This window comes from Pistacia vera, unplaced genomic scaffold (assembly GCF_008641045.1).
Source record: "Pistacia vera cultivar Batoury unplaced genomic scaffold, PisVer_v2 Contig42, whole genome shotgun sequence".
NCBI classification, from domain to species: domain Eukaryota; kingdom Viridiplantae; phylum Streptophyta; class Magnoliopsida; order Sapindales; family Anacardiaceae; genus Pistacia; species Pistacia vera.
Genome location: NW_022196246.1, coordinates 356,948 through 371,391, shown reverse-complemented (window position 1 = coordinate 371,391; position 14,444 = coordinate 356,948). Strand labels below are relative to the sequence as shown.

The 14,444-nt window shown below is 35.4% G+C and overlaps 2 protein-coding genes across 2 annotated transcripts; one reads left to right on the top strand and one right to left on the bottom strand.

The window, feature by feature from the left end:
- Positions 1 to 1,291: 1,291 nt before the first annotated feature.
- On the bottom strand, positions 1,292 to 1,867 carry LOC116142845 (dynein light chain, cytoplasmic-like). Its single transcript, XM_031428260.1, has 2 exons — positions 1,571 to 1,867; positions 1,292 to 1,450 (listed from the first exon to the last, which is right to left on the bottom strand). Exons 1-2 carry the CDS (start codon positions 1,865 to 1,867, stop codon positions 1,292 to 1,294), a joined length of 456 nt encoding a protein of 151 aa, XP_031284120.1.
- A 10,952-nt stretch (positions 1,868 to 12,819) lies between these two features.
- On the top strand, positions 12,820 to 14,183 carry LOC116142823 (thioredoxin). The gene is made up of 2 exons (XM_031428234.1): positions 12,820 to 13,174; positions 13,647 to 14,183. The coding sequence occupies exons 1-2, from the start codon at positions 12,931 to 12,933 to the stop codon at positions 13,958 to 13,960; spliced, it is 558 nt and encodes a 185-aa protein (XP_031284094.1). The 5' UTR covers positions 12,820 to 12,930; the 3' UTR covers positions 13,961 to 14,183.
- Positions 14,184 to 14,444: the final 261 nt, after the last annotated feature.

Sequence of the window (14,444 nt, the reverse complement as noted above, 5' to 3'; positions counted from 1 at the left end):
TTTGGTAATGTTAAATTAATTTATGTTTATATAAAATTAACGGGACAAGGACAGACCTCTAATATTTCCCTTTAAGGTGGTGAAGAGAAATTTATGTCATCCCCGTAACAAGGATGAGACGGGTAGAGAATGATTTTGAAAATAGAGATGAGTACGGTGAATGAGATTCCCATCCCGCGCCGCCCCATTGCCATGCCTAAATGGACAAGTACTCGAACAGTATGGGATGACGTTACCCACTGTCCACTGAACTTGATCGTGACATTCATGTTGAATGGAAGGGCACACAGATTTCAAAGGCCAAGAGAATGGCGCGGGACAGAAGAGAATATATATGATATATCAGACCCTGACTGACACACCAGTCAAACTCATTAATGGCGCTACTTCTTCAACGTTAACTACAAGATAGATGGAGACATCAACATTGGAAAAGCTAAACGCTGAAGTTATAGGACGCCTCTACCTAACATCAGACACTACAACTCTACAAGAAGACCAAGCTAGCCACGCTCTCTCTCTTATTTTGCCCACCAGTTTTAGTAAAAGATTTGCGATTAGTCTTTGGATGGAACCCAACATGATTTTCTGTTTGCCCATTCGCGTATTGTCAGCTGCAGTGTAATCAAATCACCATCTGGGGTTCAAAGTTTCAAAATTGATTGTGGAGTGGAGGTCTGAAACTTTGATTTGATTTTCTTCTCACAGCCGCTCGCCATTATTATGGTTCTATGGACCACACTTGTATGGGTAAACATTTCTTTGCTTAAAACTCATTCAGAACAAGACTAAATTTAATTCCTAAAACAGAATGCTTTACAGGTTTCTGTATTTCTTTGGATTCAAACAAATACTTGTCTGAGTTTAAAATCATTGTTGAAAAACACAAGATCATGAACAATTTTTAGCTCCAAAAAAAAAAAAAAAGAAATAGATACAGAAGGTGGTTTCTAAAGATCGTAGACAGAGCCAATTGTCCTTTATCTTCATCAGCTGAGTTCATCTCCATTTCTGAGGTGCTATTTCTCAATATGCATGTTTTTTAATGAGTAAGTGACTAAAATAAGATTGAACTTTAATGCAAAAAACAAAAACAATAGAGAAAATAATCAAAATCTACTGGTAAGAACCTTGGACAAATTCAGACTGTATGCTACCAAAACAGCAACTTTAGACAATTCCATTGAAGTTCATGTGAATGAACATTTCAAGACAAACCGCCTATCTTGACACATTCAACAATGGTCACTGTTTCTTTTCCAAAAGAGAATAATAAGAAAGATAAAACAAGTTAAGTTTCTTTGATAAGCTGAACTTCTGTTTTGAAGAGGAGAACACAGAGCGAGTCAAGCGAGAAGTACATAAACCCACCGGGCGAATGAGTCACAAACGACCCAAAACTCTTCCCCACCACGCAATGCCAGGCCGGCCCGTACGCTAAATCAAACTCCTACGATAAAACAAACGACGAAACATTCATTCAAACAGACTTTGTTGAAACTTGAAAGAAGGAGAGAGGTTCAGAATACAAAAACAAAAAAAAAACAAAAAACAAAAAAAAAAAAGGAACCTTTTTGAGGGCACGAGCCAGGTGGGTGGGATTGGGGCGCGAATTTTTGGGGGCTGAATCAACGAGCGATCTGACGAAATGCAGAGCACGTTGTTGCATGCAAACCGGCATGTCCGACGATCTCAACCGCACGTTGAGGCTGATCGCGGTGGCGGCTAACTTCACCTCCTCTGTGGCACGCCTTTCATGGGGTTGTTTTGCATGAACTTGTTTTTCCTTTTCCATTGAAGAAGGTTTGGCAGTTGTGTGAGAGTTGTTGAAGAAAATGTATTGATTTTGGTTTGAAACTTTGACCATGTAAACGAGGGGGAAACACTCATATACAAGGAAGTTTGCGTACTGGCTGCGAGGTGGTTAACTTTTGTCCATACAGATATGTACACGTGTTGTATTTTGATTAGGCACTCTTTTGTAAGTTTAATGGAAATGGTTTGGATATGACGGGATTGTGAGTACAAATACTGACACGAGGAAGGCATGGAAATGGTATGGTTTGATTTTGTTGACCTGAGTCAAAATCAATTTCTCATGTTCCAAAATTCGTTTATTCAATCTTATTAGTTAAAAAAATGACAAAAATATCTTAAAAGTATACAAATATACCCCTAACAAGTAAGAGTGAGCACGAGTAATGGGTAGAACCTGAATCTGCTGGTAGAACCGAAGCCAGAATCTATCCAGAACTGATACTGTGCGGATAGGTTTCGGTTCCATTTTATTGGAACCAACACTGTACGATTCCAGTTCTGATTCCTACCCAAAACCGAAAATGAAACTTAGGAAAAGAATCTAAAGCAGGTATCCGGCTTGGAACCTACTTGGAACCTGTTTGTGTTTTGGTTTTAATTGAGAAATTTTATGTGAATTGTCATAAATTGATTAAATTCAAGTGTTGCCTGGAGATTAGAGGATTTACGAGTCACATTGAACACAAATAAATGATTAATCAAAAGTTGAAAACTACTAAATGTAAGTTTTATTGATTTGTTAGGGGTGTATTTGTATACTTTTAAGATATTTTTGTCATTTTTTAAACTAATAGGGGGTAACTGATTTTTTTATAGGATACCCGGATAAGGAAACAGAACTTGTATTTCAGGTTTTAGTTTCTCGAATTTAAGAACCGGAACCTTTTGATTTCAATTTCGATTTCGGTTCCCTTTTTTGGGAATCTATACTATACAGTTCCAGTTTCAGTTCCCCCGAAAAATGTAGGGTACCCAAAATCGTTCACCCCTACTTATTACATATAAATAATTTATGGCAGGGATGACATTTTTAACTCCAGTTTATCGTGAAAAGATATTTTTGCTTCGTTTCGAAAACGTTGGATATTACTCCCATTTTTTTAATTCAAGCGTTAAAACTTAAATTGTAAAAGGACAATTTTGTCAATTCATCTCACATATATAATACTATGAAATAGTGATGCTATTGACCCCCATGTTTTATTTTTTAGACTATATTTTTAAATTACCATTTTATTCTTACTATTTAAGACATAAAAGAGTAGTGCATACTGCATAAACTCCATCCATAATAAAACCTTGTACTATAAATCTAAAAATTTATTTTCTATTTTAATCATAAATCCTAATTTGGTTATAAAAAAATGGAGATGAAATTTATGGAATAGAAAAAGTTCGACCAACAGCATGTAAGTACTAAATTCTTTGTTTTATTAAATTTTCTTTCTTTTTTTCTTATGACCAAGGGTAAGGGTGTGCAAAAAATTTGATATCCGACATCTGGTCTGCATCCAATCTGATCCGATCCAAAAAAATCAAATATCCAAAAAATTGGATCGGATTTGGATATCAATTTTTGGAAGATTCGGATTTTTGGATCGGATGCCGAATCAGCTCTACAAAGAAACCGGATATCTGGATCCAATCCGGTTTTGTCCATAACTACAAGTTTTAAGAAGTTATTTTGAGGTCCTATGTGAAAAGTGGTAAAGTATGTGGACTATTTAAATACAATGACAATTTTGGCAGTCAAAATGTAATAAAATTATGATGTGGTAAAGGTACTAAATAATAATGCAAAATTTCAGGGGGAAAATTGATATTTTTCATGCAAATTCGGATAAAGCCGGATATCCGGTTTATCCGATCTGAATATTCGGCTCGAATCAAAACTAGTTTGGATTCTGATCAGGTTTCATCTTGATCCGAATTTTCGGATCAGATCAGAAAAATGCAAAACCGAATCGGATATCCGGTTTTGCACACCCCTGACCGAGGGTGTCCAAGTTAGTTTACGTGCACTTCAACTAATCTTTAAACCTAGGACCTTGGAACTTCCGGCCGAGTAAGAGCTTCATTGCCTTTTTTTTTTTTAAATGACCAGAAGTGTTTGAGTCAGTTTATGTGCACCTCAACTAATCCCCCGAGACCCTGAAACTATCGGCTAGGTAAAAGCTCCAGTGGCTACCCCTATTAGCAACCTGGAACTACCGATCAGATAAGAGCTCCAGTGGTTACCCCTATTATCAACCGCAAAAGAACTCGAACTCAAGACCTTTTGAGTAATATACCCAAGAGTCCCTATCAAAGCACTCGATTACCTAGAGGTAGTTAACTTCATCCCCCCTTCTTAAAACATTATAAGTTATCTAATGTATTTAAATTTCTTTGTTATTATTCTTAGTTTTTTGGAGCAAAACACATGTTAATGGATCCATCTTTGAACATTGGATCAAAACACATAATAAATATTGGTTATTTCATTGAAAATCATTTGGACATGTGGGTGTGAAAGCTTCTCAAGTGATGGACTACATGGTTGATCAAGTTGAGAGCTTTTGCTACAGTCGGTTTTACAAGAAAGGATTTGCAAAACAGTCCAGATTGTCATCGTCGTGCTCAAATTAAAGACATTGATTCAAAGACTACTATTGCCTACTTAGCTGCAAAAGCAGAAATAGATCCTGGATTGTGTTTTGAATATCTATTGGTTGATGAAAATAAACTACTCTACTTATTTCAGACTGATTATGGTCATAGATATGATTATAAATGTTTTGAAGAGTAAACGACATGTGTAAGATTTCAATTCATACAATCAACATGTATACAATTACAAAATCTCAATTCATATACATGTTCATAAGTATTTATAAAGATAACGGAAGCAAATCAATACTACTAACCTCCCGCCATAACAAATTGTTGTAGATTGTCTCTTGGTCTTCACAATTTTGTCTTCTCACAGTCTGCAGGTTCTTCCAATTCAATGTGATTTTCCAATACAATGGTTTTGGGATAAAATAAATCGCTTGAATTAGGGACCTGTAACTGCTCCCTTTTATGCAATAGTCTTTCCATCAAAGACAAATGCCAAGAGATAACTGCTGCAGTTTAAAAACTCTTGTGAAATTACAAATAAAGGTTTTGGACCAAATAGTAAATATGTAATTAAAATTTTAACATTCTCTCACTTGATCCAAACTTTTATATCACAGTCCACACATAGTAACTTTACATTCTCTATGTTTAATCAAAAAAATAAAATTGGATGAATCGCAGCGGCAAGTCCCTTTTAAACAAGTATTACATTTCATGTATTACTATGCAATTTTCTTCTTCTAAATAAACTCGTTATTGTGAATTATTCACTATGAACAAACCTCAAATGTCCATTCCAGGTCCTCTAGAATGTTTGTTATTCTCTAAGCAAAATGTATACAACTTAAAGAGAAAACAAACTAAAATACAAAGTTTCAGAGAACGAAAGTATTACCTTTCAAAGTCACAAAGCGAGACGTAGTCCCATTTGAACTACAAGGTCCTTGAACGTCTTTGGTGACAGGCCTTTTGTCAAAGGATCAACAATCATTTGCTAGATATGTATGTGTTCAATGAGCACTTCTTTGGCTTTAATGTGCTCCCTTATTGCTAAGTACTTAATGTCGATGTGTTTACTTCAACTTCCACTCTTATTATTCTTAGCAAAGAACACAGCAGCTGAATTGTCACAATACAACCTTATTGGCCTAAAGATAGACTCAGCAACTCCAAGCCCAAGAGTGAAACTTTTCAACCAAATGCCCTGTGTAGTAGCCTCAAAATAGGAAACAAACTCAGCTTCCATGGTAGAAGTGGCAACCAAAGATTGTTTGGCACTTCTCCAAGATATAGCACCTCTAGCTAACATAAAAACATATTTGGATGTTGATTTCCAAGAATCAACACAACAAGCGAAGTCTGAGTCTGAATATCCGACAACCTCCAAAATGTCAGACCGTCTATATGTAAGTATAAAACTTTTAGTTCCTTGAAGATACCTCATGACCTTTTTTGCAGCTCTCTAATGATCTAAACCTGAATTACTTTGATATCTTTCTAACATGCCAACTACAAAAGCAATATCAGGTCTAGTACAAACCTAAGCATACATTAGGCTTCCAACAGCTGAAGCATAAGCAATGGTTTTCATTTGTTTCTTTTCAATCTCAAGCATAAGACATTGGTTTAGATTGAACTTGTCAATTTTAACAATGGGTGCTACACTGGGTGAACAATCCTTCATTCTAAATCTATCAAGAATTTTATTAATATAAGCTTCTTGAGATAGTCCCAAAACATGTTGAGACTTATCACTATGAATTTTAATGCCAATGACATAAGACATCTCACCCATATCCCTCATACTAAACTGTTGAGAGAGAAATTGTTTCACCTCATGCAACAAACCCAAATCATTGGTTGCAAGCAGAATATCATCTACATATAACACAAGAAAGATGATTTTGCTCCCACTAACCTTATGGTATATAGACCAATCCTTAACATTCTCTACAAAACCAAATAAAGAGATAACAGTGTGAAATCTTAAATACCACTACCGGGAGGCTTGTTTAAATCCATAAATGGACTTTTGAAGCTTGCAAACCAAATGCTGACCATCACTTGAAATGAACCCATCAGGTTGTTTCATATAAACCTCTTCCTCCAAATCTCCATTGAGGAAAGCTATTTTCGTATCCATTTGATGTAAATCTAAAGCGAAATGGGCAAATAATGCCATAATGATGCAGAAGGAATCCTTTTTAGAAACTGGAGAAAATGTTTCTTAATAATCTATCCCTTCCCTTTGCGTGAACCCCTTGGCAATAAGTCTAGCCTTGTATCTGTCAATGTTGCCTAATGAATCACTTTTGGTTTTAAATACTCATTTATAACCAATAGGTTTTTTTCCCATAGGTAACTCAACAAGGTCCCAAACTTTATTATCCGCCATAGAAGTTATCTCGTCAATCATGGCATTACACCACAATTCAGATTTACTATCATCCATAGCATCTGAAAATGCATCTGGGTCATCTTTAACACCTATGTCACAGTCATATTCTTGCATATACACTACATAATCAGTAGAAATTGTTGATGAATGACCAATCTTTTACTTGATGTAAGAGCATTATTTGAAACATCAATTTTCTCAGAGACTAAGTCTCTGGGTTGATCACTACCACTGACCACATCATTCTCACGAAATTTGGCATTTCTTGATTCAATAATTCTACCGGAATGGTTTAGACAATAAAACCTATGTCCCTTGGATTGCTCAGCATATCTAATAAAATATGCACTAATAGTCCTAGGATCAAACTTTTGTTCTAGTGGATTATAAACTCTAATTTCAACTGGACAACCCCAAACGCGTAAATGACTTAAACTCAGTTTCCAACCTTTCCACAACTCGAATGGCGTTTTGGGAACCGCCTTAGTTGGAACTCAGTTTAATATATACACCACAGTTTTAAGAGCTTTAATCCATAAGGAATGAGGAAGTTTGGAGTTACTCAGCATACTTTATACCATATGCATTAATGTTCTATTTCTCCGTTCTACTACACCATTCTGAGATGGTGTGCCAGGCAAGGTGTATTGACCAGCAATACCTTGCTACTGAAGAAATTCAGCAAATAGACCAAGTGCTTGTCCTATACTAGTGTATCTACCATAATATTCATCACTCTATCAGATCTCACAATCTTAATTTGTTTTCCACATTGTTTCTTTACTTCTATTTTATATATTTTGAAAGCATCCAATGCTTCATCTTTATGATGAAGCAAATAGAGATACATATATCGTGAGTGATCATCAATAAAAATGATGAAATATTTCTTACCACTAGAGCTCATGTTAGGGCAACAAATATCTGTGTGTATGATTTCTAAAAGTTCAGAACTATTCCTAGCACCTTTCTTGGATTTGTTAGTCTGTTTTCCCTTAATGCAGACTATACAAGTATCAAAGTCAGTAAAGTAAAAAATTTCAAAAACTCTAGCATTTACAAACCTTTTAATCCTATCAATAGAAATGTGTCCTAATCTCCCATGCCACAGAAAAAAAGAGTTTTCACTCATAGCAGTACGTTTAATACTAGTACTAGCATGTGAAGTCATTAAACTATAAGGAACGGTATCACTTAAATGAATTTTAAACAAACCATCAACCATAGTATCATTTCCAACAATAGATGAGTTCTTAATTAAATTAAAAGAACTACCATAAAAGTTGAAAGGGTATCCACAAGTTACAGGTTTAGAAACTGAAATTAAATTCTTAGAAAAACTAGGAATATAAAAGTTTCATTCCAAATCCAAAATAAAATTAGTACTTAAAATAAGTCTAAATGTTCCAACAGCTTTAACACGTGAAGGCATCTTGTTTTCTGAATAGATGCTGCATTCACTTCCCATTGATTTCCTTTGATCTAGAAAACCCTGTATGGTATTAGAAACATGAATTGTAAAACCAGAATCAATCCACCAATCATTATGAGAAACACAAATCATATTAGATTCATAACACACAATAGATGTGAAGTTATATTTCTTGTCAAGTCAGGTCTTTCTTTTAAGACAATCTTTCTTCATGTGTCCCTTCTTTTCATATAAGAAACACTTGGTGTTATCCTTATTTCCTTTGCTCGCAACCTCATGTAACTTGCCTTTTCCCTTTCACTTCTTTTTCTTGCTTGAAGTGTACTTGACATTTCCTGTCACTAGATGTGTAGTTTCACTAACTTCCTAAAGCAATCTCTCCTCCTCTTGAGGACACATGGTTAAAAGCTCATTGATTGACCATCTAGCCTTTTGTATGTTCTAGGATATCTTGAAAGGAGTATAATGAGATGAGAGAGAGTTCATGACATAATGCATTAGGAAATCATCATTAATCACCATCTAAAGAGGTCTCAATTGAGCAACAATGTCCCTCATTATCATTATGTGCTCATGAACTCCTTTAATACTGGTGAGCTTCATGGATGTTAGTCTATTCATAAGGGTGTTGCCTAATGCCTTATCTGATGTTTCAGACTGAGCATAAATAGCATCCATCAGATCCTTGACACTCTCACACTCCAGTATCGACCCACAAATACTACTCATAATGTGAGATTTGATAAACATCATGCTTAAACGGTTGGATTGCTCCCACCGTTCATACAAAGCAATCTCAGCCTGAGTGCTAGTATCTATAGGTGTAGGTGGCTCTTCCTTACGAAGAGCATTGTCAAGATCAATGCACCATAAATGAAGAAGGACAACCTCCCTCCACTTTTTGTAGTTGTCACCACTTAAATAAGGAACTTTGTCCTCAACCATCATCAAATTTTGATCAACTGTATGTATATCAATAGATATGCTTACTAAATAAATTATGAGGTACAAACCATCAACAAAAATTATAAGTTTACCAATGTAAAACAAATAACTAATTTTAAATGAATCAACATATCATAAAATTTCCCTGTGGGTAAAGACATTACATATTATGATGCATTATCTTTTAATAATGAAACTAAAAATTATTAATATTTCATAATACCTGTGGGCTAATTAAGAAATAAAAATAATTTCTATTTCATCCTAATTAATCATGAAAATATAACATTCCGTGTGGGTAAAATGATTATATTAACATGATTAATTACAAAACGATGTCATTAACTTTAATATGATCATAATTAGTATTACTTAATGCATATATTATCATAACTAGATATTGTGGCCACTTTAAATTAATCATATATATATGATCATAGGACATCACAAAATGACATAATCTATTATTGCACATAACACAAAATAATATAAATTAAAACAAGAATAGTTCATTATTCATGCATAAAAAGACCCACACTTGCCATGACAACCTCATACGATCTGTCACGCGCCTCTAAAAACCCACTCACGCACCCACATGAACCACCTCACCCCACTCACGCACCAAGGTCAAAATCGGGTTAACTTTGACAGTTGACTATTACATTTAATAGTTGACCGTTAACTTTGATTGTTGACCATTACGTTTAACAGTTGATCGCTGATCGTTGACTTTGACCACCAACTCTAATTGGGTCGGTTGACTCGGTCCGATCTCAGGTCAGGTTAACCCGATTCAGTTTCGGGTTGGGTCATGTCGGCCCAACTTAATCTTGGTCCGAGTCGGCTTTGACCCATTTAGTTGTTTGATCCAATTTGACTCTTAAAGGGTTGGATTGACCAATTTAAAGAAATTGGGCTTAAGGAGATGGACTAACCAATTTTATTCCTCGGCATGCTATGATTATTTGGATGGCTATAAAAGGAAGACTTCCCACTAAGGATAGGCTAATGAGGAATGGTGTTACTTCTAATGCTAATTGTTGTTTTTGTAATATGGGACAAGAATCCTTATATCATCTTTTCTTTGCTTGTCCATTCACTATATCCTTATGGTGTAGTATTCTTGAGTTAGCTCATTTGGGGCATTTAGTAAGACCTTGGCATGATTATACTTTATATCTTGCTAGAAGATGGAAAGGAAAAAAGCTCAGTTATGCTATTGTTAAGCTTTGTTTGGGAGCTACAGTGTATTGGGTTTGGAGGGAGAGAAATAGTAGGATGTTTGGGGGAGAGTGTAAGGATATATGTTCTATTATTGATTCGATCAAATGCATTGTGAGAAAAAGAGCTATGGACTTTAAAATCTTCAAGGCCTCCTTTACTAATAAGACTTTGACGGACTCATGGGGCCTCCTTAAGGCTGTCTTCAAGTCCTCTTCCTTTGTTCCCGCTCTGGTCGACTGATGCCTTGGATGAAGATTAAGTTGTTTTGGGTTCTTCTTTTGAGTTTCCTTGTGTCTTCTTTTGTTTTGCTAAGCATTGTTTCTAACTAAAGTCATGTCCTGAGATTGTAAAACAAGAGGAGTGACTATTGCTAGGTAGCCTTGGTTAAGGCGTGCTTTCATTGTTTGGTTTTGTGTTGGTGCTTTGTTTTGCTTTTGGCTTTAGGTGCCTAGTTTAGTTTTTTGTTAGTAGTCTTAGTGATTATTTGATTCTTTTGAGCCTAACCTAGGGTTTGTCCTATGGTAGGTTGGCCTTTTTTTATATGGCCTCTTGTAAATTCTTTCCTTTTCTTATAAATACTTACCAAAAAAAAAAGAGAGATGGACTAACCAATTTAAATAAATTCGACTTACACATTTTAATTGATCAATTGGGCTTGCACTTTATTTCTCAATATAATAGAATTGGACTAACTTTAATGGACCGGGTTTTGGGTTGGTAAAACCCAGAAAATTAGCCCGTTCTTTGCAAATTCCAGCCGCCATTTTCATGGCTGTAAAGGCTGATCTTGGCCAAATTTCCGACAACTCATGGGTTGAAAATTTGGCGTGAACTGATGGTCTCCACACACATGAACCATATCAATTTCAATTTATATTCATCAATTGCAAAATCCATCAAATATGAAGAATTAAATAGCACTCAAAACCATACTTTATAGTGCTAAATTTATATATTCTAAATACCACAACAACCATGTTTGGCAGAGATTATAAATTTGCTCTGATACCAAATGTAAGATTTCAATTCATACAATCAACATGTATACAATTACAAAATCTCAATTCATATACATGTTCATAAGTAATTATAAAGACAGCTGAAGCAAATCAATACTACTAACCTTTCCCCATAACAAATTGTTATAGATAGTCTCTTGGTCTTCACAATTTTATCTTTTCAAAGTCAGTAGGTTCTTCCAATTCAATGTGATTTTCTAGTACGATGGTTTTAGGATAAAATAAATTGCTTGAATTGCGGACCTGTAAGTTGTAACTGCTCCCTTTTATGCAGTAGTCTTTCCATTAAAGACAACTGCCAAGGGATAACTGCTATAGTTTAAAAAATCTTGTGAAATTACAAATAAAGGTTTTGGACCAAAATATAAATATGGGTAATTAGAATTTTAATTAAATTAAAAATTCTAACATATGTTCCCACCCAAGATTTAGCCAGACTCAAGGTTACCACCCTCAATTTCATAAATCCTAATTCTCAACCTCAATTTTATTTATGGAAGATTCGCGAAACCTTGGCTGAAAACAAGCTTGCATTGCAATCTCAAACAAATATTACAAATTATAAAAATATTTATGACATCAATAATAATAGGGTACGTTTGGTTTATTATTTTTGGTAAGATTTTGGGGATAATATTGGATAGTTGGATAGGGAAGTATTACGAGATAAAATTTAAAAATTTATAAAAAAGCCCCCAAGGTTTGCTAATTTAATAAACACCCCAATATATTAAAATATTGTAAAATGATAAAAACACCCCTAACACCCAAAGTGTCAGATTCCGGCCACCACCGTCGGAATCTGGCCAAAAAATTAGATAACCACAAAATCCAGTCGGATCTGACGAGCATTCGATCGATATGGCCTTTTTCAACCATATCCACCACAGATCTGACCAGAAAAAATCAGATCTAAGGCCTTTTTCAACCATATCCACCCCAATTTTGGCCATCAGCCACAGCCAGATCTAGCCATTACCGACTATTTCCGGTGGTCGTATGACTGTTGTGATAGATTCTGGCTACCACCGATGGTGGTTGTCAGAATCTGGCAAGTATTATGGGTCAGGATGTTTCTATTAGTTTTTAAACTATTTTTTTTAAGGGTATTTAATAAAATTAATAAATTTATGGGATCTAAAAATAATTAAAAAATAGATTAATACTTTGACAATAACGTATTAAACAATATTAAAGAATAGGATTAAAAATATGGATAAAAATAATAAGGCAACCTTCAATAACGGAATTATTCTCGATAAATGTTCTCAATAATTAAACACTGAGGCAAACGTGGCAAATCCTTATTCGCCACTTGTCCAAACTGCAGAACATCCACCGGAGAAAGTTTCAACATCATCCACAAACACACTCCTCAACTAAAATCCAAATAAACTCCAAACAGCAACCACACACACAACACCGAAAAGAGAGAAAAAGAAAAATCTCTTCATATCTCCTGTTAATCAGACCTCCGATCATCTCCTCCGATGGCGGCCGTGCTCGAGTGCGTCAGCGTTCCACGTGCTTCGGCTTCTCCGGCTTTTTCGCCGGCCAAACTTTCGTCTTCTTCGGTTTCTTCGATCTCTGCTCGGCGGAGATTGCTGCAATTCAAAGGCCTTAAAGTGGTTCCTACTCGCTCGTTTGGATCGGTGAGTCATCGTCAGAGTTCGAGCTTGAAACTTGGCCGCGGTGGACGAATCGTTTGCGAGGCTCAAGAAACGGCCGTTGACGGTCAGGATCGTGCTTATTTTTTATTATCAGTTTAATTATTTATCTTTTCAGATTTTAGTTGTTAAGTATCGGTTGAATTATTTATCTTCTCCGGAATATGTTTGTGTTTTCTTAAAATTGAAAAGTGGAAAATTTTCTACTTTTTGTGTGCTTGTTTTGGATCATAATATCCAAAATAGTTAATTAGAAACGTAACTCGCTAATAATTGTTTGTCTGTGAATGATGATGGAAGATAGAGAGGATTTTGTAAAAGCGCTTTCTGTAAAAGCCCTTGAATGCTTCTTACCTAGAAAGAGCTTTTAAGATCCAAAAAGCGTTTATCAAGTGCAGTATTAGCTTACAATCATCATTATCATCATGTGTTTCTTGATTTTATTTATTTATCATTTAGTTAAAGCAACTTTACAACATTGTGAGAAGAATATTACTAATAAAAACAAGTTAATGTATTGTTTTTCTTGAAACTTACAGTGCCTGCAGTCTCTGATTCAACATGGCAATCACTTGTACTGGAATCTGAACTCCCGGTTTTGGTTGAATTCTGGGCTCCGTGGTGTGGACCCTGCCGGATGATCCACCCAGTAATTAATGAGCTCTCCAAACAGTATGCCGGGAAGCTTAAATGCTACAAAGTGAATACTGATGAGAGCCCTTCAATTGCTACTCGATATGGGATTCGGAGCATCCCAACTGTTATTATATTCAGGAATGGGGATAAGAAAGACACAGTCATCGGTGCTGTTCCTAAATCCACTTTAACCACCAGCATAGAGAAATTCTTATAGACATGATAAGGAAAGAGCACCTTTGCTGGAAATTCTCGCTTTGTGGCATTTGTTTGTTTTGGGTTGTAGCTTCCAGTGCCCTGAGATGAGATACTTTGCTCTGACAATAAAGTTCTATCTGCACCTGTATAGTCATTAGATGCAACTGTATGTTTTGATTTCTTAGTAAAGTTAGTTGCTTATATATTTTCTTACTTATATTATATGATTGTCTCTCTTGGAAGTTTCTTCTCATCTACATGGATGATTGCTCTCGCTTGGCTTATTTATGTTTGCTTCCTGTTGAAGATCTTGGTTAGTTGTGATTGGGAGTTTGGACCTCTGAGTATGTAAAAGGGTTAATTTGGACTTAATTGTCATCTCTGCTTATACGGTGAGCAACATTTAGCTAAACTGAAATAAAGCTGTTTTAGGAACTGTCTTATATGTGCCAAATGTGGTAGAATCTCTGCTCTAATTATTTCTTCTACTTCTGTGTATGTGA